This window comes from Nyctereutes procyonoides, unplaced genomic scaffold (genome assembly GCF_905146905.1).
Source record: "Nyctereutes procyonoides isolate TBG_1078 unplaced genomic scaffold, NYPRO_anot_genome, whole genome shotgun sequence".
NCBI lineage: Eukaryota > Metazoa > Chordata > Mammalia > Carnivora > Canidae > Nyctereutes > Nyctereutes procyonoides.
This window is the reverse complement of record NW_026575146.1, coordinates 72,482,469-72,507,682: the sequence shown is the minus strand read 5'-3', so window position 1 is coordinate 72,507,682 and position 25,214 is coordinate 72,482,469. Positions and strand designations below refer to the sequence as shown.

The following is a 25,214-nucleotide window of genomic DNA, read 5'->3' as shown; positions in this document are numbered from 1 at the left end:
TGAACGGGTACAGTGGCATTTCTGTCAGCTCAGATGTAAGGGAATGGTGAAATAGATTCTGTCTCATGGTGGGAGAAGCTGCAAAGTCCTGTTGCAAAGGCTGGAGGATAAAGAAAGAGGTGAGAACTGAGGCCATTTCTGTCCCAGGCAGAGCAACAACCTTAGGGACACATATGGGAGCCATCAGGGCATTTGGAGGAGTGTGACTGGTCCTGGGAGCCTGTGACTCAGGAGAGGGATGGGGAGGCAAGAGCCTTGAATGCCAGGTTGAGGAACTCCATCTGGGGGATATGGGGAGCCATGGGGGTAGGGGTTGTGAGCAGGGGAGGGGCAGGGCCAGTGCAGGGTGTAGAAAGTCCACCTGGAGCCAAGTTGGGAGCAGACTAGAGGTCAGACTGGGAGCTGGGGAGGAGGCCGGGTGATGGTCCAGGTGGCAGGAGATGAGGCCTGAGCTGGGGCTTGGGTGTGAGGATTGACACAGATGGAGGGGATGAAAAAGAAAGTTGGAGGCAGAAGAGGTAGAGCTGATAGGCTGTTGTGGGTGTAAAGGAAAGAGGGCAGTGTTTGGGGCTAAGTCCTGGTGAATTTGGGGGGAACAAGTTCACTGGGGAACATGATGAGCATGAGAGGTGTCAGGGACAGGCAGTGGGAAGCAGCCCTGGACGGGCATGGGAGAAAGTATTCGCATCCCAGGGCCTGGCCTGTGGCCCAGGAACTCATGGGAGATGTAGTTTAGGGTCTCTAGGGAAGACTTCCAGAGGCAGATGAATACACGGGTCTGAGCTCTCCTCTGTCCTATTATTCAGATGGAGAAACTGAGGCTCAGAGGGTGTTAAGGACCTGTTCAGAGTCACCCTGGGAGCAAGGAGTGGCCAGGGTATCTGTAACTAAATGAGCCTCCCCCACTGCATCCCCTTCGACGACTGGAGCCCTCCCACATCCCCCAGCCCTGTGCCTTCCCCTCAGCACATCTGGGGCTGCTGTGTACAGTGGTGGCTGCCAACCACTGCCCATCACTAGGGGCCCCATCATGTGGAGTTCACCCCAGGTGTGATGGTCCATGCAGGAGAGGGCAGATGAGCCGGGACCACACCGGGGATGGGGAAATTCGGGAGGGGGAGGGATAGGCTTTGAGGGGAGAAGAGGTGAAAATGGCTATGGTGTGTGACCTGCAGATGTAGGTGGAGCAATGGGAAGCAGGAGGAGGAGCAGGTTAGGGAGAAGGCATGGAGCCTAGTGAAGAATGTGAGGGTTGTGTGGGGTCTGGTGGACGGCCCAGGCTGGGGGCCGATCCAGGCCGGAGCCCAGAAGATTTAGATTTAGCAGTCATGGGGCCCTTGCTGGGCGTGGGGACCTGGGATGCAGATGGGTGTGTCCAGGGAAAGCATGTATGTGAGAGAGGGGAGAAGCAGCCAGGGGAGCTGAGGGGGGAGCTCTGGGCTTCCAGAATGTCACCCACATACTTGTGGACAGTGCAGAAGGGAGCTGAGAAGGAAGGGACAGGCCAGGTCAGGTGGGAGAATACAGGGTTGAGCTGCGGGCTAGAGGACAGAAAGGAGGGGACAGGACAGAGTTTAGGGGGCAATAGGATGGGGTTTGGGTGCTGACAGGCTGGTCATGGGGCCAGGAGAGAAGAGGCAAGGATCACACCCCAGATCTCACCTGGGCCTGGTGGTCAGTGAGTCAATTCCCTGAGAGGAGGTCTAGGAGTGCGCAGTGGGGTATGGTGAACTGGTTCAGGCGTGGAGACACTTTTAAGAATGCAAGGCATCTTGGTTTCAAGTCAAGAACTAGATGCCCTGGAGTCAGAAGCCTGGGAACCTTGTCTAGCCTGAGTAGCTTGTGGGAGCCACTTTAAGGTAGGAAAGAGGGAAAAAGGCCATTCCAAAAACAGGATGGCAGCCATTGGACGAGGCTGAGGGGACAGAACCCCACTGGCCCGCCTCTCCTGATTGTCTCCTTCATGCTTCTCTCCAGGGAGCGCATCCTCTCAGGCAAGTTGGTGCGCAGGGCCGAGAAGCGGCTGAAAGAGGTGGTACTCCAAGTGGAGGAGGAGCGGAGGGTGGCTGACCAGCTCCGGGACCAGGTGAGCAGTTGACATCAGTCTTGGGGGAGCAGTGGGGGGCGGGGGGCAGGAATGGTCTCCACTGACAGAGAGACAGCCCATCCCATCCATGGAGGCACTGCGTTCCCATCACAAGAGGCAACTTGCAGCCACCATCCTGGTGCAGCAGCATAGATCTAGAATCAGTGACTCTGCAAAGAATCTAAATTGTGGAACCTAGGCACGGTCCTGGTGGGGAGCTGAGGCAACCAGAGAGAAGGAAGAAGTGAAACCCTACCCAGAGGCGAGGCTGGGGCTAAAATCACAACATGTAGTGTTTACAGAGTGCCTTCTATGTGCTGGGCTCTGTGCAACAGACATAATGTGTAGTACATTTAGTTCTTATCAGAACCCTACAAGGTGGTTTACTAGTCTTTTCCCTCTTATTCAGGTGAGGAAAATGAGGCACAGAAAGGTGAAAGAACTTGTACAAATTACTGAGCTCATAAGAGATGGAGTCTGGGTTCAAACCCCAGGACTCTGGCTGCAGAGTCTGTGCTCTTGATTATTTACAGAGCAGCATCTGTGCCCCAAGTACTGTGCCACGTGGTTTCAAAATATTTATGTATAGATGTCTGCGTTCTCTCACCAGCTGCAAGGCACAGGTGGGAAAATAGAAACTTTGAAAGGGGACACAATTTGTGCCAAAGTCACACAGTTAGTAGAGACAGAGCCTGCATCAGATCTGTCTGACTCTAGACAGAGTCGCCGTGCCCTTAAAAGCTCAGCTGCAGCTTATTCGCCTTTCACTCCACAATTATCAGGTACCCATTGCTGTGTTTGGCATTGGAGATAGGGTTGTGAACAAACAGAGAAGGTTCCTGCATTCACATTTGTAGCATAGGAAAAGAAAGATACAAACCTATGAATAAGGAAAGATGATGACAGACTGAAGGGCTATGAAGGAACAAGAGAATGAAGAGAGGAGATGGGAGAGGATTAGGGAATACTCTGTAGATTGGGGGTAGGGGAGTGAGGTCAGGAAGACCTCTCTAAGGAGCTTACATATGAATTGAGAACTGAAGGGAGAGAAAGAGTCAGGCAGAGGTTGGGAACAGTAGGTCCAAGGCCGTGGGGGTGCAAAAAGAGCCGTGTGGCTGGAGAGAATGGGGAAGGAAGGTTGAGTGATAAGAAATGAGGCCAGAGGGGTTGGTGGGAGGCAGATCATGAGTGTCCCATTCATGGAGATAGAGGGCTTTGGGGAGGGTCTTAGTGAAGATGACCTGGCCAATGGGTTTATCGAAAGAAGACCCTGCATGGCCTGAAGGGATAGGGTCTTGTCTGAGGGCCACTGGGGAGCCACGGGAAGGCTTTGAGCAGAGGAGAGACATGGTCAGTTCTGGGCATGGACATACCCCTCTGAGGCCAAGTGGGGGACAGCCTCACACTTGAAGCTGGAATGGAGGCTGGCAAGAGGATGGAATGGGCACCTGGGTGGCCCACTGGCTGAGTGTCTGCCTTCTGCTCAGGTCCTGATCCCAGGGTCCTGGGATTGAGTCCTGCATCAGGCTCCCCTCAGGGAGCCTGCTTCTCCCTCTCCCTATGTCTCTTGCCTCTCTCTGTGTCTCTCATGAATAAATCATAAAATACTTTTTAAAAAAAGGATCTAGAACAAAGCATGAACAGAAGGCAAGGCACAGAATGTGTGGGGGGAGCAGGAGGGGATTGGGCTCTGGGGGCCAAGAGAGAGGGTGAGGACGGCCCCTGCACACTCAACCCCGCCCTCTGCACCCACCAAGCTGGAGAAAAGCAACCTCCGGGTGAAGCAGCTGAAGCGGCAGCTGGAGGAGGCCGAGGAGGAGGCGTCCCGGGCTCAGTCGGTCCGCCGGAGGCTGCAGCACGAGCTAGAAGATGTCACAGAGGCCTCGGAGTCCATGAACCGCGAGTTGAACACGCTGAGGAACCGGCTCCGGTAGGGCTGCTTGCGCATGCACACCCACTTGCCCCTGCCCTCCGCCCTCCGCCCTTGTGGTCTTTCCCCCTCCCTCGCCTCCTCCCCCCCTCGCCCTCCTTTAACTTCTGTCTGTCCGTCTCCCCTCCTCCCTGCAGGCGCGGTCCCCTCACCTTCACCACCCGCACTGTGCGCCAGGTCTTCAGGCTGGAGGAGGGCGTGGCATCAGAAGAGGAGGTCGAGGAGGCGGAGCCTGGGGCCGGGCCGCCCCCAGAGCCCGAAGGGCCCCCGGTGTCCCAACCGCAGTGACCCCACCCGTCCCCAGTCCTCAGCTGTGGCCCCTCCCTCCCTGGCCCCTGGCCACCCTTGGCACCCGCCCCAGGAACCCTCCCTCCAGCTTCTAGCACTTTGGAAATGGTGCCGCCCTCTAGCGCTGCAGCACTTATCAACCCTGTGGGGCGGGGGTCGGCACCAAGACCTCCTGTGAACCCCTAAACCCTCCGGGCAAGCAGGGAGACGAGGACCGGGGCTCTTGCTGGGAAGGAGATCCAGGTGGAGTAGGCAAAGCTGTGGTCCCAAAGGGCTCCCCAACATCCTTCAGTTGTGGCTCCCCTGCCGTCCAAAGCTAGGGTTCTCATTCCTTTCCCCCCTCCTCTCACTCCCCCTTCCTCTCTCTCTCCACTTAGCCACTGACCCCTGAACTTCTGAGTGATAGCAGCCTGAGCCCCAGGTCTCCACCAGACCGACCCCTGCAGAGGGGCGGGATAAGGAAATCAGCTCCCCCCTCCTCAATGCTCTGCCCTCCCTCTGGTTGCTCTTGTGTGATCAACTTTGGGTTAGAGTTTCCTGTGGGGGCTGGACGAGGCCCCCTATCCTCCCAGCCTCCAGGCTCTGACAGAAATAAACTCCGACCCCAACCAGACTGCCTTGGGGCTGTGTGTGTTCTTGCACGGGGATCTCTGATGGGGCAGGAGCGCACCGGCTCCTTCAGCCCACCTGCCGGGGCAGCAGGTGGGACAGTCTGCTGGTTCCGATCACAGCTGGCCAGTGTTGGGAGCCCCATTTCACCTTCCTTCCCAGGTGTTCCCGCCATTATACAGATGGGCAAATGAGGCTGCACTCTTCTGTCCCTTGCTCCACGCCTCCCAGGAAGTGGCAGGAGCGATGCCTCGCTCTGGCTGACCCTCAAGTCTTTGCAAAAACGGTGACAGAGTGACTGCTGAGCCATCTGTTGCATAGTGATCCTTTGTTTAGCTGAACATGGGCAAAACGTGGGACACTCGTCTCAACCTTCCGCACAGCACCTAGAACTTGCCTGGCTTGTAGTTGGGACTCACATATTTGCTGAATGAATAGATCGCTCCCTCCTGCCCTGTGAGTGGTGGGAACAAGCCCAAAGAGGTTGAGACACCCCAAAACACAGCTACCAAGCAGATGAACCCATAGTTTGGCTTCAGAGTAGGCCAATGTGGAGCGTGTGGTCCTCGGCCCCTAATGTCTAATTGAAGACTCAGCTCTACCCCTCTCCTGGTCGTCACCCTCACCTCAGAGCTCATATTACCAGGTGCCCTCAGTTTCAAGTTAAGGGTGTGGATCCCCATTTTTACCATCAGGGAGACTGAGGCAGGCCCTTGTGATTTTTCACCCTCCAGAAAAATCACAAGGTGAGAACCAGTGATCAAGAGGGTGTCTGGCCCCCCAGAGTGCACACCCTTGCTACTTGAGTATGATCCGTGCTCTTGAAGACCCAACCCCTCTGTCTGCTCCCATAGCCCCCATCCCGGCACAGATCAGGGGACCCTCCCAGCAAACAGGATGCACCTTGTAAATGAAAAGGAAACTTTTATTTTGGTGGGAAGTGAGAAGGTGGGGGGGGAGGGGGCATGACACTTTTTGTTTGGGGAGGGCAGGTGACATGCGGCAGCTTCTGCATTGGGCGGTTCATGCACCCAGGGTGGGCGTGGGGGAGACTTGGGGGAGGGGCCATCCCGACCCCTCCCTCCCTGCCCTGGGGGTGGGCTGAGAAGACCCGCCGTTAGCACCAGAGTTGGACGATTTTGCAGACCTCCCCTCCCCACACTGACTCCGGACACCCGCCCCCATCCCTGAGAGCGCCCCCCTCGCCACTCCTCCCACCTCCCACTTCCGACAGGCCAGGCCCGCCCCGCCCACGTTTGAGTGAGAGAATCTTATTGCTGTGTGTGATGGGGAGGAGGAGCCGCGGAACTCAGGAGGACCCCCTGCCGGCCGTTCCTCCCCAATCGCCCCGCCCCCCGCCCCGTGTCCGTGCGTTCCCGGAGCGCAGGAGGGGCGCGACATGCGTGTGGGGAGCGCGTCATGCAGCGCATGCGTGTAGTTGCAGGCACCCTGGCGGCCGGGGAGAAAAGGGGAGCGGGACTCGGATGGTGTCCCTTTAGCGCTCTCTCTCTTCCTCCCCGAATCCCACACTGTTGACTTGGGGGATTGGGGTGGAGGTGGCGGTGAGGGACGTGAGTCACGTTTTGTAAAGGTTTATGGTTGTGATTACTTTTAAAAGCTGAACTAAAAAGCTGGGTACGTGTGGCAGATTGGCGAGCAGGGGGAGACGTTGGGAAGAGGTCTGTACCCTTTAGAAAAGATCCTCACGCCCTTTCCCCGCACTGTTCGGCTTCCGGCTTCCGTGAGGGTTAGAGGAATCTGGGGGCTATGTTTTTTGTTTTTGTTTTTTTTAAGAAGTTAAACCCTTTGGCAATATGATCAGTCCCCACCCCCATACCCTGGTGTCTGGAGCCCCTAGCCCTTTGCCTCGTCCCACCCCGCTCCCACCAGAACCTGCCCCACCCCTCACCCCTGATTCACCAGGGTTTAGGGTCCGAGGGAAGGATGGGGGGGACTCAAAATGCCCCTTGCATAGGAATCGTTGCATCAAGAATCGTCCTCAGTGACACCCCCCCAACCCTCAGGTGGGTTGGGGGGGGGTTCCTGAGGCCATGGGAGCAAAGGGAGGGAGGTTGCTAATTCCGTGGGCCTCCAGCTCCAAAAGGTGGGGGAGTCCCCTCTAAGGATTCTGGGACCGGTGCGGTCTCTGGGCTTGGGGGAGGTAGCGCATCCTTGAGCCAGGATGGGATATGAGAAATGATCTTCCACCCGCGAGCATGGCAGGATGAGGAATGCCGGGGAAGGGTGGGCTGGCATCCCAGCCCCGGTAGGCTTGTCGTTTCCCGAGCTTCTGATATGTTCCAGTGTCCCTTCACGGGGGGCACAGCCTCTGCTTTAAGTGGAAACACTCTACCCTAAATAAATGGTGTCTGGGCCAGGCAGCAGTATCTGGACTTACCGGCTTTGAGCAAGATGCCGTAAAAGACAAAACTTTTTAGATTAAGTGTCCTGTACTGCCTAAAACCTTAGCGCATCACCACGGGTACAAATATAACCCTCTGGGAAACACTGATGTCCATGAAGAGGGTCCCTTTTGGGCACCATTGAAGGGGAGGGGCTCTTGGAGGAGGCAGGGCTAGGCATAAGAAAGGGGATGCCGGGGAGAAGGTCTGGTTCCCTGGAATTGCCGACAGGTTGAGCCTATCCTGGAAATTCTAGCATCAGGAGAACCTGAGGTGGATGTTTGATGTCGGAAATTTTGGGACATCGGTGGGGGGGGAGGCCTGAGGATTTGGGGGTGTCCAAGAAATGTCCAAGTGTGGGAAGGATTTGGAGCATCCCAAAGGCTGAAGGGCTGGGTCAAGTCTTGGAGGTTTGAAGTGCTGGGATGCAGTCCAGGCAAATGGGTGGGGTGGGGCTTGGGGGGGGGGCAGCATCTGTATGCAGAGGTGAAGTCCCAGGACCTGGTGGGGATTTAGGGGATGTGGGGTGCCAGGGTTGGTCTCAGGAATCCTGGTGCAGGTCTCATGTCCTGGTCATCTGGAGGGGGTGTTGGGGGAATTTTGTGTGCTAGGGTCAGATCATCCCAGAAATTCTGAGATGGGAGGTCTGAGTCCATGCAGCAAGAACAGAGGCGAGCAGATCCCTTGGGGGTGTGGGGGTGTGGAGGGATGAAAGGGTCATATTCATCAGAGGGATCCCCCTAAAGGCTGAGGGAGCAGCTGTCCACAGCACACCCCCCATGCCTCTGCTCCTACCATCTGAGCTCAGCTCATTTTGTTGTTTTTGGCTTGAGTGACTATACCTCCTTCCCCCACATTGTTGCTAATATATTTTTTACATCAATGTGATGGATTGCCCTCCTGGGGTGAAGGGTAGAAGGCGAGGAGACCCTCCTGACCCCCTTGAGGTCCCTGCCCCCTTCCCAGAGTGCCCCTTCCCTCAATGGCGTGGCATGCAGCCCCTGGCGGCTTATTGCTGAGGTGGAGTTGGAAGGGGGGGTCCAGGCTGAGGGAGGCATGCAGAATAGGGAAGAGGCGCCCCAAAATGTAATTGGCATAATTTGGACGTATTTACAGGAGTTTATGGGAGCGGGATGTCCTATGGCTCATGGAGACCTGAGAAGGCTTTTTATTTGGAGGGGGGGAAGAGTTGGGGGCGGGGCTTGACTTTGGCTCCTTCCCCTCCATCCTGGGGGCCCAGGTGGGGGTGAGGGGTCCGGGGGTGTCTGCTGGCGTCGTCGTCTCGGTTGCATATTATTAATGACTTTTTGATTTTTTTTAAAAAAAAACCCTTTCCCCCACCCCCCACCCCCAGCTCCTTTGACCTTCTTCCCTGTCACCCCCAGTCCCCCCACGGGGGGGAGGGGAGCGCTAGAGGATGGAGGGCAGGGTTGGGGGAGCGCGGCGGGCGGCCCTGGGAGAGCCAGGGGGAGTGGCAAGGGGCGCGAGGCGCAGGGACACCCCGCTCAGGCCCGCGATGCTGCTCAGGCTGCGGGATTTCTCGTAACCTGGGGGGAGGGGTCAGAAACACAGGAGGAAGCATGAAGATGGGGGTGCAGGGGGAGGACCCAACAGACAGAGAGACCCCGAGGCAGGGAAGCAGGGGAGAGATGGCCAGAAAGGACAGGAGATGGAGAGAGAGAGAGAGAGAGAGAGAGAGAGAGAGAGAGAGAGGAACAGGCAAGAGACAGAAAGGTAAGTAGAGAGAGGGTCAGGGATAGAGACAGGGAGACAGGGGTGAGGGAGACAGAAGGGATGACAGAGACAGACAGACACCAAGACGGACAAGACAGACGGCAGAGGCAGAGAGATGGACAGAGGTGGACCAAGGAGATGAAGGGAGAGAGGTGAACAAATCGGACAGTCAGCATCAAGGAGAAAGGTTCAGACATGGGGAGGGGGGAGAGACTCAGGGTTAGGAGGCAGGGTGGTGCCCACCGAGCCTCCCGCACCCCCACCCCACCGAAGCCCACCCCTCCCCTTCCTCTCCCCCTCCCCCGTTGGCCCCCCTTATCTGAGGCAAAAAGGTGGGGGGCAGCGAGGCAGATGGTGGGCAGCAGGGGCATGGGGAGGGAGCTCGGTGGAATGCATGTAGGGGGAGCAGCCGGAGGGGAGGCTCGGGTGGGGGCTGACCTAGTGGTGGGGAAAGGACAGGCAGGTGATGGGGCCGTGAGGGGTGGGAAGGAGCAAAAGCTGGCAGTGCCCCCAGGGTGGGGGGGCGGGAGAGCAGTCTGAGAGGGGCAAAGCTCACCTGGAGGTTGTAATGGGGTATCTTTAAAGGGTCATGAAGCCTTGAGGTGGAAACCTTCTGATGGGAAGGTTCTAACAGGGTCTTGATGGCCAAAAGGGTCTAAGATTGGGGAGCAAGTGTGTGGTTTCTCAAAAGCTTGGGAAGACCTCAGAGTCCTGCCAGTGTCTGGTGGGGAGAAGTTCTAGTGCTTTTCTAGGCGATGCCAAGAGGTCTGTCTGGATGAGGGTGTCTTGACCAGAGGAGAGAGGGCCTGGGGGGTGGGGGGTTGGAAACCCAGTATCTTGGGGACACCCCCTCCCAACCATTCCCAATTGCTAACCTGGGGGGAAGGGGCAGGGGGGGACCGAGGGTCTCGCGAGGTCTCAGGCGGTGACAAGAGCTGGGGACAGAAATACACAAAGTCACGGAGGGGGAAGGGTGGTCAGGGGGAACCCCCCAACACAGCCTCACTGTTGGGGGGACAGAGGAACGCCGGAATCTCTTCCTCCTCTCTGGTGCTTTCCGGGGGAGGGGAGCAGTGAAATGGGGGCGGCCAGAGACATCAAATATGGGAGGAGCTTCCGGGGTGGCTGGGAGGGGGGACTAAGGAAGGGAGGAGGGGGAGGGGTGGGGAAGAGGACCAAAGAAGGGAGGAGGGGGAGGGATGGGGAGGGATGGGGGGAGGATCACGGGAGGGAGGAGGGGGAGGGATGGGGAGAGGACCAAAGAAGGAAGGAGGGGGAGGGAAGGGGAGGGAGGGGGAGGAGGACCACGGGAGGGAGGAGGGGGAGGGATGGGGAGGAAGACCAAGGAAGGGAGGAGGGGGAGGGATGAGTAGGAGGACAAAGGAAGGGAGGAGGGGGAAGGATGGGGAAGAAGAAGGAACAGGTGTCAAGTGTTAGACTCAGGTGGTTGGAGAGAGAAGACAGAGAAAGGAAGGGTCAAGGGTAATGGGGCCACAGGGAAGGGTCTTGGGAGAAGGGGGGGGAACAACAGTGGTGGGATCACCCAGGAAGGATGGAAAGAAAGAGAGAAGCTTGGAAGGGAAGGAGTAGGGAGGGATCCAGGACCCTGGGGCAGAGAAGTCAGCCCCATCAGCTCCAGCCATTATTTGAGTTCAATGAATGGATTTTGGCATCAGAGGCAAAAGAAGCAGAGACCTCCACCCACCCACCCCCACTCTACCCTCCCTCCCATTCCCAAATCCTCCCCCCTCCCTCTGCCCCTCAATTCTCTGGGGGCCCATCCAGACCTGGGGGTAGAGGACGAAGGGTGAACAGGATGGGGTACAAGCAGGGGGAGAGGTGAGGTGGGAGCAGGGAAGGGGAGATGAGATGAAAATGGAGGATGAATTGGGGGTGGGGGAGGGTGGAACGAGAAGAGCCACAGTCCCTTCTGGAGTAGGAGCCTGGAAGCCTGGGTTCTCATTGCTATCTGCTCTGTGGCTGGGGTTGCTCATCCCCTGCCCCCGAAACTTCTGTGAAACAAAGAGCTTGAGACAAGGATGTGCCCAGAGGCTCCCCAAGTCCCACTACAGCAGCTTCCTAGGCTGCAGGCAGGGATTCCCTGGGGTATCTCTCTCTATTTCTAAAGAAGTTTCCACAGGGCTAAGTGATAGATCAAGTGGCTCCAGGTGGCTTCCCATCAGTTTGAAGATCAAATACAGCGTCTCCTCAAGGTCAGAAAAACCTCTCAGGATCCTTCCCCCACATACTGTCTGCACCCCTTCTGGCACCCCTCTCCCCTCGGCTACTCAGTTCCAGCCACACTTCCCTCATTGCTATTCCTTTAACAAACCAAGCTCACCCCACCTCAGTATCCTCGGACCTTTGCACTTGCTGTTCCTTCTGCCCGGCTGGCCCTTTTTTACCATTCAGGTTTTGTGTTACCTCCGCAAAAAGGCCTCTGCAGACCCCCTCATTCAAGTGGCCAGAGTAATTCTCTGGTTCACTCATCTGTTTGATTTTCTGCTGCCTCTGATCAGGGGGTGGCAAACTTTTCCTGCAAATGGCCAATGACTGAAGATTTTCAGCTCTTTGGGCCACCCGTTCTCCGTGGCAACTCTTCCACTCTACTGTCACAGCATGACAGTGGCTGTGTTCCAATAAAGCTTTATTTACAAAACAGCCTGCTGGCAGACCTGGCCCGTGGGCTGAAGTGTGCCAATCCGTGCTCTAGCGTGAACACTCCGTGACGGCAGATTCTTGCTCTGTGCTCTGCCAAATCTCCAGTGCCTGGCACTGTGCCTTCAGTAATGAGGTGCTCAATGGATGGAGGGAGGGAGGGAGGGATGAAGCCACTCTGTGCATTAGCTAGGGTCGCTGTGAGGACTAGAGAATACGCGTGAACTTCCTGGCATGAGATAAATGCTTGACTGTTGAAAGATTCCTCTACTACCTTGAGGCTCTATCCTGTCTCCTGCCCCCCAGTCCCCAGCCCTGTCTCTCCTGCCCCCCACCAATCCCTGCCTGCCTCTACCTTGTCCCTTCATCTCCATCCCCACAGCCCCAAACCGGGCCCAGGAGGCCTCCTCCCCCTGGACCTTCATCTCAGCCTCCTCTCCAGCCTCCCAGCCTCTGGTCTCCTGCCTCCAGTCCATCTGCATGCAGCCCAGAAGCTGACCTGCCCTCCCGGGGTCCCTGAACAAGGCCCTGGCCTTTTGACCTGGCCCTGCTTTCCCGCCTCATGTCTACCTGCCAGTCCCCAGTCTCCTCAGCTCTGCTGGTGCTTGTCCCTCTGGTCACTACCGTCTAATGGTATCACTTTTTCACCTGACATTAGAACCTCAGACATCAGTTCCTGCAGGAAGCCTTCCCTGCCACTTCCCTCCTACCCTGGGGATTTTGGCGTGTTCCTCTTACTGCATATCCCTGTGCTACCTCCACTTCCACATTATGTCCCCTCAAATTGGGACATTCTAGAGTGGTGGCTGCCTCTGCCGGGGGCAGTGGGGCTGGTTTTTTCCCTATTGATTCCCTTTGCCTAGCATCATGCCTGCCAGTGCCCAGCGGGGACCCTGTAAGCACTGGCCAATTCACAAGCGACTGGATGACTGACTGAGTCTTCCTCACCCATCCTGCACCCAGAAGTCTCCTTAGTTTATTCTTAGTTGAATAAAAATAAAACAAAACAAAAAAGAAAACCACCGGGGGGGGGGGGGGGAGGCAGGGAGAGAGATGTGGATGGGGGTGAGGATGGGTGACAGTCGTGAGGGCAGGGGAGGGAGGTCAGGCACATGGTGGGGAGGGCTGGGTTAGTTCTGAGGGGTTAGTGAGAGCAGGGAAAGTTCTCAGCAGGTGGGTGTGGGGTCAGTGTCGTGGCTGCAGGTTAACTGGATGGAGCTGTTCACAGGGAGGGGACAGGAGTCTCAGTCAGTGGGGCTGCATGTTCTCCGAAGGGTTAGTCAGGAGGGGGTGGGGATCACAGGGTGCAGGCTACTTACCCTGGGGGGAGGGGATTCGTCCACTAGGGGGATATCCAGGCTGCAGCGTTGGCGTTGAGGTCGGGCAAGAAGCTTGGGGGCCCTGGCTTATGCCAGTCTGGGGGGGGCAGTGGGGGAGCACCAGTGGCTGGGGGTGGGGGAAGAGGCCAGAGGGTCCAGGGTGGGGTGGGGGGAGATGGAGATGGAATAAAGACAGGGAAGGATCAGTGGTGAGGAAATCTGGGAGTGGGGGGGGGGCAGGAGAGGAAGGGGGTCTGGGAGGTAAGGGAATTTGGGGCTAGTGGATGGGGAAAGGAAGTCCAGCACCTCCTCCCTCATCTTCCCCTCCTCCCTCCCCTGAGGGAGGGAGAGAGAGGGAGGGAGGGTCCCGGGGTTGGGGGGGGGCCGTGGAGGGCACCTCACCTTTCCGGATGGAGCCATCAGGGGAAGGGGCGTAGTCGGTGAGAAGGAAGCAGGCTCGGTCCCGGCTGTAGCGGCCACGGCTCCCAGGGGTGATGGGGCTCTTGTCTTCTGGGGACATGGCGGGCTGGTCGATGGCTGGGCAGTCCTCGTGGGCCAGTGCAGCTGCTGCAGGGTCCCCATTGGGCCGGGGATCTGCACCCGAGGGTCAAACAGGCACACAAAGGAGAGAGTAAGGTGTGGAACCCAAGGTGTGTGTGTTGGGGGGATGAGCAAGGAGGGTGTTGAAGAATGTGGGGTACTGGATGGAGAGGCTCAAGGGGCAGGGTGTCTCAAGGCAGAGACAGGAGGGGCACAATTTGGAAGATGGTGTTGGGGCACGTGGCTGGTGGGTTTAGGGAGCAGGTCATTGAGGGAGGGTGTTGAGTGCTGGCAAGGACAAGGATAGGGAAGGGTGGTTGGGGGTGGGTATGGATGGAGGGTGTTGAGTGGTCCAAAGTGGTGGTCAGGTCAGGTGGTGGGTGCTGGGAAGGGCAGGACGGGGCCTGGGGTGCTGGGTTGGTAGTGCGCATGGGTTGGGATGGGTTTGGAGGGACCGCTGGGGCATGTGGGGGCCCGGAAGGGAGTTGTTGAGGGAGGGTGTTGGGTGCTGGAGAGGGCACAGTGTGGAAGGGTTGGGAAGGTGACAGAGGAGGGAGGGGGGGAGGTAGGGGTCCCCTAGGCTCTGACTTAAGCTATTTTTAATTGGTGTGAAACTGGGTCAGTGGCTGAGGGAGCAAGTTGAGGGCTAGGCAGCCCAGCTCCCTTTCTTGACCTACTTAAGTCATGGGGGTGGGGCCCACCAGCCTCTCCCCGCTGGGGACTGCTGCCCCCAATCATCGCCTCAGAGACAGAGACTCTCGGGCAGGGGGATGCGTGCAACACTAGATCAACTTTCTTCTCCCTTGTCTCCTTCACTTTACCTCTTCATCTTGGCAGTTTTCCTGCAAATCTCTGACCCCTCTCAGCAGGGCCAGAGACAGGGCCCTGGGTCCCAAGTCACTGTCACATGGCTGGCTTGCCCCCTGGGCCTATCTTCCCGGCCTCTAACTACCTCTGGGTTTTAAGTCTTCTCTCCTCTCTTGACCTCACTGTTATTAGAACCTGAACTCTCAGTCACTGACCCCCCAACCCCTCTCTCCATCTCTGTCCTCTGTCTCCAGCTCTCAGTGATGAGTGCTTGGTTTCTGACCCTGTCGCTTTTAGATTGTATTCTCGGGGTCATTGTTGGAAGATGCAGATGGTGCAGGTGTCCCTTGGCCAAGTCCCCAGCCTGCCTGTAAATCCCACATTAGACCTATGTGCCTGTTTGATGCACCCCCCTTCTCTCTTTGTATCTAAGTTCCCCTCGCCTGAGGCTGATTACTCTGCTTCCCTGGTCCCCTTGAATATCTTATCCTGGCTGCAAGTCTGTCTCTCCCAAAAACTGTCTCTTGCACAGAATCTACCTCTCTGCTTCTGGACCTTTTCATAGACCTCAGCCAGAGCTGTTCACTTTCCTCTCTCTGGTCTGTCCTCTCTGGTCTGTTGTAACTCCTCCCCCCCATCTCTCTTAACTTCAGCAGTGACCTCTTGCCCTCTGGAAAACTCTCCGCCTCCTCCCACCAGCCCCCCATGCACCCTTCTCACCTGCCCGGTTGATCTCAATTACTTCCTCCTGAGCCAACGGGCAGGGCTCCCCAGGGGCTGGCAGAGGAGGCAGCCCCATGATCCCGAGCCCACCCGCTCCCCCCCTGAGCAGCCCTGGGTGTGTGTGGGGGCCCGCTGGGTAGGCCCCAGCCACAGTCACCCCCACAGAGGGTGGGGTGATGGGGGGCGGGGGGCTGATGCCGCCACTGCCATGGTGGGGGTGGTGTGGGGGTGGCGGCGGAGGGTCAGGCTTGCAATAGTTCGGAGAGCCGGGCTGCGGGGGGCGAGGGATGTGTTTGTTCTTCTTCTTGGGCAGCTTCTGTTTGGCCATGGCCAGCGAATAGTACATGCCAAAGTTGTTGACAATGACGGGCACAGGCATGGCGATGGTGAGCACCCCTGCCAGGGCACACAGCGCCCCGACCAGCATCCCTGACCATGTCTTGGGGTACATGTCTCCATAGCCCAGGGTAGTCATGGTGACCACGGCCCACCAGAAGCCGATGGGGATGTTCTTGAAGTAGGTGTGGTTGGAACCCAGGATGTCATCGGGGTCGGCGCCAATGCGCTCGGCGTAGTAGATCATAGTAGCAAAGATGAGCACGCCCAAAGCCAGGAAGATGATGAGCAGCAGGAACTCGTTGGTGCTGGCACGGAGCGTGTGGCCCAGGACACGCAGCCCCACAAAATGGCGCGTGAGCTTGAAGATGCGGAGGATTCGGACAAAGCGGACCACCCGCAGGAAGCCCAGCACGTCTTTAGCGGCCTTGGAGCTGAGGCCCGAGAGTCCCACCTCAAGATAGAAGGGCAAGATGGCCACACAGTCGATGATGTTGAGGCTGCTCTTGAGAAACTCCACCTTGTCTGGGCAGAAGGTGATGCGCATGAGAAACTCGAAGGTGAACCAGACCACGCACACGCCCTCCACATATGTCAGGAAGGGCTCTGTCTCCACCTCCACATTGGTGATGTTCTCTGGTGGAGCCCCAGGGATCGGGGAGGCCTGTGTCACGGTCTTGTTGCTGATATGGATGAAACCTTCGTGGGTCTCCAGGCAGAAGGTGGTTATGGAGATAAGGATGAAGAAGAGGGAGGCGAAGGCCACATACTGTGAGGCAGGGCAGGAGAGAGAGGGCAAAAGGTGACCCACGCATCTGGTCAACCAGCCATATCCACAAGACCCTCCCAGTTGTCCCTTTTCCCAGCCCCAAACTCCAGGGAAATCCAGGAGTCGCAACCCCGTGCCTCTGTCACAGCCTGCCTCCTGCTCTCCCCTCTAGCTTGAGAAGGGGGAGGAAAAGGATCAGAGGCAGCTCTCCCCAGTTTGGGATAGGAGCTGGCTCTAGCAGTGGCAGCAGATGGGCACCTGTTTTCATGGAAACAGCAATTTCTGGTCCTTTACTCTGTCTCCCAGATCACTTCCCCACACCCTGTGGCCCATCTCAGGACTCCCCAGCAGGGTCCAAGGATTTGGGGGGAGGGATGGAATGGGGTGTGGAGGAGACAAAGACCACTTACCCTCTGTGTATCAGAGGCTTTGGAGCTCAGCTTGGAGCCAAGGGAAGGGGAAGGGGAGAAGGTGGGCAGAGGACGCAGAATCCTGAGAGGGTTAAGAAAGCCTGGATTTGAATCCAGCTTTTCTTTTGCCTAATGTGGGCAAGGAGATTAAGCTTCCCGAACCTCGGGGTTTTTGCCAGATTATTATGAGGATTACATTAGATGAGTATACAAAAGTCCTGATTCCAGAAACAGTGCTTGGTCCAGTGTCTGGAACTCAGTAAGAAAGTCTGAGCTCCTATTAGGGTATGTGGGCATCAGTTATTGGGGGGCAAGGTCAAGGCCTTCAGAGAGGAGCTAGGGCTTAAGGACCCTAATGTTCTGGCCCCAAAGAAGGGAGAAAGCTGGGATCGCCCTCACCGAGGAAGGACAGCAAAGGGCTGGAATGACAAGTGTTAATGCCATAAATAGGAAAAGAAGCGAAGGGTCAAGTCTGCAAAAAATGAAAAGGAAAGAAGCAAGGAGGCTTGGGGTTTCAGGCTCTGGAGAGGAAGGGAGAGTCAAGGTGAGGAGGCTTTAGCCACAAGTGCAGAGAAGGGCCTTGGGAGGCACACATGGGTTATTTCAAGATGGGGAGGACCAGAGTCCTGCATGCAGTGGTGTGGATTTTGAAGAAAACCTTGAGGAGCAGAAGAGGTGCGGTCAAGATCTTCGAGAAGAAAGGGGACAGAGTTGGCCCCTGGAGATGACAGTGGGCTTTATCAAATATGCAGAGAGAGGAAGAGTGAGGTTAGTGCCTTGGAGGGAGAAGGGGATGCGTGTCGGGGCAAACAGGAGCTTTAGTCAGATGGACAGAAGAGGAAGGAGGGCCTAGGAAACTTGAGTTTTAATCAGGGATGCAGAGACGAACGGGAGCCCAGGGTCCAACTGCAGACAGGACCCTGGACAGAGGGTGGGCTGGGGGCCAGCACAAGCCCTCAGCAGCTCCTCTTCCTCCACAGGGCTGGGGGGCGGGGTCTGGGATTGGGAGGGCTTAACTTTAATCTGAACTGCAGGGCAGTGCAGAAGGGCCCCCCCCCCGGACCCTACAGTGGGCTGGGGTCAGCGCTGGCCCTCGCTGCCCCGCCCCCCTGCTCGTTTCTCCGCAGTGGTTTAAGAGGCCAGAGGCCGCCGCAGAGCGCATGCCCGGTGCTCCCCCGCCCCCTCCGAGCCGGGTGCGCGGCGCAGGCTGCGGCACCGCAGTGGGGGCGGGTCGGCCGGCCCGGGGGGCGGGGCGCGCGGCGGCCAGCACCTCGGCCAGCTCCCCCGCCGCAGTGCGCAGCCGCCGCGGCGGAAAGCGGCCTTAACCCCTTCCGGGCCGGAGCTGAGCAGGCGGGGCGCAGCCGCAGTGCCACCGCTTTCCCGCCGGGAGGCCGCGAGCCAGTTTTAACTCTTTCCCTCCCGGGGCAAGGAAGAAAAGGTGGGCACCCGTCGCAGTGCGCAGCTGTGAGGCTGGACAGCGTTGGGACTGGTTTAACCCTTTGCCCGAGGTGGTTCCAAAGCCGAAGGGATAGGAGCGTAAGGAATCCCTCTAAGAAGGAAAGGAAAAATGACGGGGAGGGAATCGAGGATGAGACAGGGCCATACTCTCCAGGTTGCACTGGCCTCTGCTCCCAACTCGGTCAGGCTAGCTCACTTGTACTTTGGAAAGTACTTGGAATGCCGATACTCAAAAACCATTTGTGGAGTAAGTGAGTGACAACCCCCCCCCCAAGCTGTCCCGAACACCTAGTCTCACCTCAGCACCTTTCAATGGGGTCAGAGAGAAGGGCGCCCCAGGCCATTGGGGGAGGAGGCCACTCAGAGGCCTGAGGAAGCATTTAGGGCCAAGTCCCTTCGGAACCTCTTCCTCCCCACCTCCCCCCACCCAACCCCAAATCTCGCCTACTCAGCGCTTCCCGGGACCAAACTTTATGCAGTGCCACTGGGCTGCCCCCGCCCCCCCCCTCGCTCCCTCCCCTGGCGTGAATGCGGCACTGCGGCTCCACGTCCTTCCCGGCCCAGGACAAGGCACGGTGGGGGGAGGGGGCAGACTGGTTCCTCTGGGTGTTTGGGTCCCTGGGAAGCGAGGAGGGGGGCCCCGGAGTTGTTCCTCTTTCCCCTTCTTTCTGACCCCCCCATTTTGAACGGTCCCCCTCTCTTCCAACACAGGGAGGAAGTTAGGAGGAGGAAGAGGTTCAAGGGAGAACCAAGCCAGAGGATAGCTATTTAATCTAGGAAGTTAGAGATGTTTGAGGGAAGTTTTGGGGGAAAGATGTAGGGAGTTTGGGGGGGAAATCTGAGATTTTGAGGAAGATAAGGGTAGAGTGTGGGCTCTCCAGTTCACTTTGGGAGCAGAGGGGCCCAGTCCTGGGCTTTGGATGGTGGGGGTGTCTGGAGCTTGGGAACGGGGGAGTGAGCAGGGCTGGGGTAGGGGCCAGTGGAAAGATACCAAGGCAGAGTGGAAAGAATTGGGAGCTATTTTGAGAAGTTTGGGGACAGATAACTTGGTGATGGGGGGGGGACGGGGGGGGAGGCCCAAAGATTGAGGTTCCGTAAAGTTCTGGAACAGGAAGAAAAGTCAGTTGATTGACTTGGAAAAGGACCTGGAGGGCTCTGGATGGGGGATCCCAGTAGATAAAGAGTGGGAAGGGAGAAGAAGCTGGGAGAATCTGTGGATGAAGAAGGAGGCATATGGGAGCTTCTGGAGAGGAAAGACATATTATGGGGGCTCAAGACTCTTCTGGAGACACTGAGGAGGAGTGTGAAAGGCTTGGGGGAAGTCTGGAGCTTTATAGGGAAAGTCCTTGGGATGGGAGTTGGCGTGAAGGATGCAGGAAGATATGTGAACATAGAATTGGAGGGTCCCAGGAGGGAAGGCTCCCCAAGACTTTCGTGTTGCAGTGGGCAGGGGCGGGGGGAGTGTTCTAGCCAGAGCAAGTGATTTGGGGATTCACAGGGGCCCAGGAGGCTCTGAGACTGAGGCAGAGTCTTCTAAGACTTTGAGAACAGAAGTCAGGTTCAAAAATAGCCAGAAGCCTCAAACTTGGAGAGAGGGGGAGGTGCGGGGAGAGAGGGGCATAGGGACAAAGAATCAGGGAGGTGTTGGGAGAACCAGAGGGACTCAGGGCTGGAGATGGGGCTTCAGAGGAGCTGCAGGGGGCAGGGAAAGGCAGGAGCAGTGTTCACAGGGTCTGGGACACTGAAGGTTAAGGAGGGAGGTCTTCTGAGGGTCTGGGAATGGTCCAAGAAACTGAGGGCTGCAAAGGGGTTCTCTGGGGCTGTAAGGGGTGACCAAGAGGGGTGGAAAGGATTTACAGGGGCTCAGAAGACTCGGGACTGGAGAAAGTTCTTCTGAGGGTCTAAGAAGGGTCCAGGAAAGGAGGGAGTGAGGTTGTTTAGAGAAGCCCAGGAGACTCACAGTCAGGGCAGAAGTTTCTAAGAGTCTTGGGTAGCCTAGGGAAGCCAGGTGGGGTTTGGAGGGATCTGGGGGATTCTGAAGGTTGCGGAAGCGTCTTCTGAGGATCTGGGGAGGGCAGGGAGAGGGGGTGTGTTCTGAAAAGTACAGGAGGCTCAGGGTTGGAGAAAGAGGCTTCTAGAGAGACTGGGAGGCCCAGACACCAGGAAGACCAGGAGGGGCTGGGACAGGCCAAGGGATTCTGAGGGTTACGATGGGCACTCCTAAGGGGCTGGGATCTCCAGGAAAGGGGGGAGGGATGGGGGCTCCGAGAGCGCGCTCACCCTGGCGGCCCGCGACGAGTAGGGGTCCTCGAAGAGCGCCCACACGCGAGGCTGCCAACGGCGCCACCACGTGCCGCCTGCGCCGCCCGCGCCCCCTGGCGGACCCCCTGCGCCGCCGCCCGCGTCCTGGAAGCAGAGGCGCTTGAGCTCGCCGCCCGCGCCGTCCAAGCCGCCGCCGCCCGCGCCCGCCTCGTCGTCCAGGCCCGCGTCGTGGGCGCCGGCGGCGTTGGCGGCGTTGGCTGCGCCCGCTGGGTCCGGAGCCTCGAAGGAGTCGAGCGCCTCTTCGGCGTCGCGGTGCTGCCGGTAGGTCATCCAGCAGCAGGCCTCCACGTCGGTCTCGTCGATGCCCCAGAAGCCGAGCTCCTCCTCGAAAAGCGGCCCGCACACGTCGGCCGGACAGTGCAGCTTGCCTGTGCGGTAGTAGTTGAGCACGTAGGCGAAGACTCCCGGGTGCCGGTCAAAGAAGAACTCGTCAGCGCCGGGATCGTAGTCGAAGCGCGCCGCCGCCTCGGGCTCGGTCAGGCCGGCCAGCCGCGTCCCCGGCAGGGTGCGCAGCGTCGAGCGGTACGTCTCATGGCGCACGCCGCCCACGTTGATCACGATCTTGCCGCTGTCGCCACCGCCGCCGCCGTGCCGCCCCATGGCCGCCGCCGGCAGCCCGGGGCATGGCTCGGCGCGCCGGCCCCCGGGCCCGCGAGGTGCCGGGGGGCCCGCCGAGGACGCGGCGGGGCCGGGCTGCGCAGACTGCTGCTGCTGCAGCGGCGGCGGTGACGGCGGCGGGGGCAGCGGCGGCGGGGACTCGGGCGGCTGCAGCGGTGGCGCCGGCTGCTGCTTGCTGGCCCCCTGGCGCCCGCGGAAGGACGAGACGCAGACTGAGCTCAGCATTGGACGGGGGGCGGGGCGGGAGGGGCGGGACGTCGGGGGCGGGCCCGCAGGGGAAGAGGCAGCCGGGATTGGGTGGAGGAGGCGACGATGCAGGGGGCGGGGCCGCGGCGGGGGGGGGCGGAGGTGGAGGAACAGAACTGATTGGCCTAGGAGGGGTGGGGTGGGGCTGAAGCAGCGAGGAGGTCGGGGACTCCACACCGCCTGGCTGGACGGGGCGGGGCTGCAGGTGAAGCACACCGATTGGATCTTTCGGAGAGAAGGGGCTGGCAGAACAAGGTGTTAAGGGGGCGGGCAGGGCAGGGAAAACGGAGGAGGTGGGACTAGATATGAGATAGAGATCTGATTGAACTGAAGAAAGGAGCGGGCGGAGCAGAGGAAGGGGACACGTCCAAACTATTTAAAGACTCCTGACAGGCATGGGGGAGACGGTCCTGATTGGACAGAGAAGGGACCTAAAGCGCTGGCAAGCAGAACCCGGTGGGGAGGGGCGGATGGAGACAGCCGGGTTGGGTCCTTAACTCTGCTTGGTCGCGACAGGGAGGATGCTAAGAAGAGGCAGGGCCTAAGAAAGTTAGCAAATCGTCTTAATTGGGCTGGGAGAGTGAGGGGGCGATACTGAATGAGGGGCGGGAGCTGGAAATGAAGAGTAGAGAGTACTTTCACGCGAATGGCACTAGGCTGGCCTGAAAGGAGGAAGAAGGATGGAGACCCAGTGAGAAAGAGGGGACATTAGCGAGGCCTGGGAACCCGAGAGTGTCTGGCTAGGACTAAGAAAGAGGGCGAAGTGAGGAAGGGGAGGGGCCGGGGCTGCCAGCTTGGCCTGGTTAGACAGGGCTGGGCCGGGAGAATGATCGTCAGAATGGAGAAGGTGGGTGGGGTCTACGAAGGGTAGAAAACCTCTTGAAGGCGCTGTGGGAAGGCGAGACTAAGGGAGGAGCGGGGTTCTAAGAGGCTTGGAAGCAACCAGGCTAGGCGGGGGTGGGCAGGGTTCAGAGTAGAGAAGGAGTAATGGGGACGCTATGGGGAAGGTGATACCTGCAGGGTACAAAGCTACTGGGCTGGTTGAAAGAATGGGACTTGGAATGGGGAGTCTTGGGGCTCAGAGAACCGGGGAGAGAGTCATAAGAGTCAGCGGGGCTTTAGATAGAGAGACAAGAACTTTCAACTGGTGATGACAAAGGGACCAAGTCTACAAAACAGCAGACTGCAGACTGGAGAACTAGGGGATGAATGAGGACCGGTGAAGAGGGAGCCCTAAGGGCTGCGGAGGGGAGAAACCTAAGAGCAGGGAAGCCTTAGACTAGGCTGAGGAAATAGGGCGGGGCCAATGAGAAATGGGGAGGAGCTAGGTGGCCGATCGTCCCGGAGGGAGGGGAGATACGGAGAGCTGGGCGGGACTAGCTGAGGGGCGTGTCCGGCCCCGCCCCCCGGCTGGCCGGCCGCCGAGTGGCAAGGAGCAGGCTCTGGGGCGGGGCCAGCGGCTGCTGCCGGGGCTGCGGCGGGAGGAGGCGGTGCCTGCGGGAGCGAAGGGGGAGGGTCAGGGGCTGCAGGCTTCCTCCCGCTGCACCGTCCCTGGCCCGCCGCCTCTCTTTGCAGGTGCGGCGGCTGGTTCGTATCGCCTACCCACTCACCCTCGCTCCCGTTTCTGCGTCTCTCGATGTCTTTCTCTCCCCTTTCTCTGAGTTATTTGTCCCCTCGTCTCTGTCCTCGCCACTCTGGGACTCTGGCCCTTTGTTCTCTGAATCTGTCCCCCCCTCCCTTGAGTCTTTGCCGCCTTCGAAGGCTCAGTCTCTCCTCTCCCCCAACTGTGTCTCCTTCCCCCCACCCCCAGTCTCTCCTGATCTCTGTACCTTTTTTTCAGGAATTTGCCTCTGGGTCTCTGTCCCTCCTCGTTGTGTCTCTGTCCTCCATGCCCGAACCCCCGCCAGCCTGTCCCCTCTCTGGATCTCTGTCCCTCCAGCCCTCTGTCCCTCTTCGTGTCTCTATCTTCCACTCCCCTCTCCCAGTCTGTACCCTCCACCCCGTCCCTGCTCATTCATTTGCGTTTCTGTCCTCCTTGCTCTTGTTCACTGATAACGTCCTTCCCGGTGTCTTCTTCCCCTCCTCTGTAAAGTGCCTTTTCTCCTTCTGATCTTTCTCTTTCTCTGTCGCCTTATGCGGGTCTCTATCCCTGCTCCCCTTGTCTCTTTCACCCCCTCTGAGTCTTCATCCCCACTTCCTTGGGACTTTGTCCCGCCGTCCTTTGGTTTCTGACCCCCCCCCCCATCACCCTCTTTAACCCCCATCCTGGCCAGGACTCGAGGCTGCGTCACTGCGGAGAGAGTTGCAGAAGTGGGGCCTGTCCTGCAGACCAGGGAGGTAGTTTCCCTCACTCCCCAGACCCTGGGCTCCCCCACTGCCCGCAATTCACTATCCTTAATCCAGTATCCTTGGGCAGCCCTCAAGCCCCCAGTGGGACCCAGGAAGGCAGAGAAAAGACATCGGAGCTTCTTACTCCTCTCTGCCCTGGATTCTGGTGTATCCCCAAGCAGAAGCAGTGAATCTTGAGGTGAGGGACTGGGCTTAGGTTGAGGCTTGGGTTGAGTTAGGTTTCTGAGCAAGTTGGGAGTGGGGGTGGTGGCTGGAACAGGGGTTGAGTAGGCACTGAGGGGTGGGAGTAGGGGCTAGAGTTAGGACCTAAATCAGCCACCCTCACTTATATCCTCTCCCCTCCCCCCAACTCTACTTTTCTCTTCTGCTTTTGACAGCAGCCAGGCACGGGATCAAGTTACCAAATCAGCATTTTTTTGCAGAGGTCAGAAGGTGTGGGAGAAGGTGCGAGGGAGGGGGAGGGGGCTGCCATAGGGGAGAATATGGGATAAAACTCCAGATTAGAGACCATGTGAGCAAGGAGGAAGACCCGGGCAAGGAATAACAGAATAGTCCAGACTCACTCCATCAGGCCCTGGGAAAACTGAATGCCATCCCTCCTTCATGGCCCTCCCCAGACCCTACCAGGATATGTGGGGGTTTTGTGAGCCTCGATTCTGTACCCATGGGGTAGGCTTCTGGAGGCATAATGTGGGCTCCGGTTATGGGGTACCCAGCCCTGCCAACAGACTAGAGGGAAGTGGACTCAATTTTTGGCGATAGACACCAGTAGGGTGTAAGCCAATGTCTGTCCTCGTCTTCAGACCTTTCCCACCCTTCCTCCTTCCCAATCTATCCTTTCTCTGGTCCTCCAGGCGCAAAATTACTGAAAACTCCAAACTCCTACCTCCGTCATCCGCGGCGCCCTCTCCTAACCCTCCTCCCCCATTCTCCAAGGCGCTGGAATTGGGAAAGAGTCTTCTGCTTCCCGATTTCTAGGACCCCAGCCTTGTGCGTCCGCTCCCATTCCCATCAGATTCCCTAAATCTAGGAAAGAGAGTCTCCCGAACACTAAAGCTGGAAATATGGAGACTCTCTACCTAGGATCCATGTTCCCCTAGACCCCTCTAAGAACCTTGGTCCCCAAAGCTCGTTATTAAGGAAGAATCTCTCCGCTGAGATTTTTGAGTCCCCATCTCCCGGGTCTCCCGCCTCCAAAACTGGGATTTGGGCCGTCTTACCGCCCCCGGACCCTGTGCCTTCTCCCCCTCCCCCGTACTCACCCCAAGTCGAGGCGGGGCGGGGATGGGGGAATCCGGGGCTGGCGTTGGGGGAGGGGTGACCCAGCCCCGGCAGCTCAGGGCAGCAAGAGGCTGTGGAGGGGGGGAATGACATCATCGCCGGAGGAGGGACAGCACAGCTCCCCCCAACCCGGGGGCTTCAAGCCCCGCCTTTATGGCGGACCCAGGGGTCTCCGAATCCCAAAGGGAGAGAGAAAGGAGATGAAGTCTGCGGGAATCATATTCCATCCCCTTAAAACAAGGGTTGAAAAGCCCTTTACGATTTAGCCACCACCCCCCACTGCCACCTGTCGCTGCCGTCGCGACCTGTCGCCTCCCACGCATGTTGTG

General features: G+C 58.4%; 2 protein-coding genes across 7 annotated transcripts in view; one reads left to right on the top strand and one right to left on the bottom strand.

The window, feature by feature from the left end:
* Positions 1-4,917, top strand: part of MYH14 (myosin heavy chain 14) — a 99,880-nt gene extending 94,963 nt beyond the window's left edge. For all 6 annotated transcript variants that reach the window (XM_055310862.1, XM_055310857.1, XM_055310858.1 and 3 more), the window contains 3 exons: positions 1,978-2,086; positions 3,844-4,016; positions 4,154-4,917. In XM_055310862.1, the coding sequence (XP_055166837.1) occupies positions 1,978-2,086; positions 3,844-4,016; positions 4,154-4,304 (433 nt within the window). In that variant the 3' untranslated portion in view covers positions 4,305-4,917. The remainder of the gene's footprint in view (positions 1-1,977; positions 2,087-3,843; positions 4,017-4,153) is intronic.
* Positions 4,918-5,837: 920 nt separating this feature from the next.
* On the bottom strand, positions 5,838-21,234 carry KCNC3 (potassium voltage-gated channel subfamily C member 3). The gene is given in 6 exon segments (XM_055311707.1): positions 5,838-8,862; positions 13,027-13,132; positions 13,134-13,153; positions 13,429-13,620; positions 15,094-16,201; positions 20,350-21,234. Coding segments are annotated over 6 exon segments (2,448 nt in total). The 3' UTR covers positions 5,838-8,725.
* Between the last annotated feature and the right edge of the window lie 3,980 nt (positions 21,235-25,214).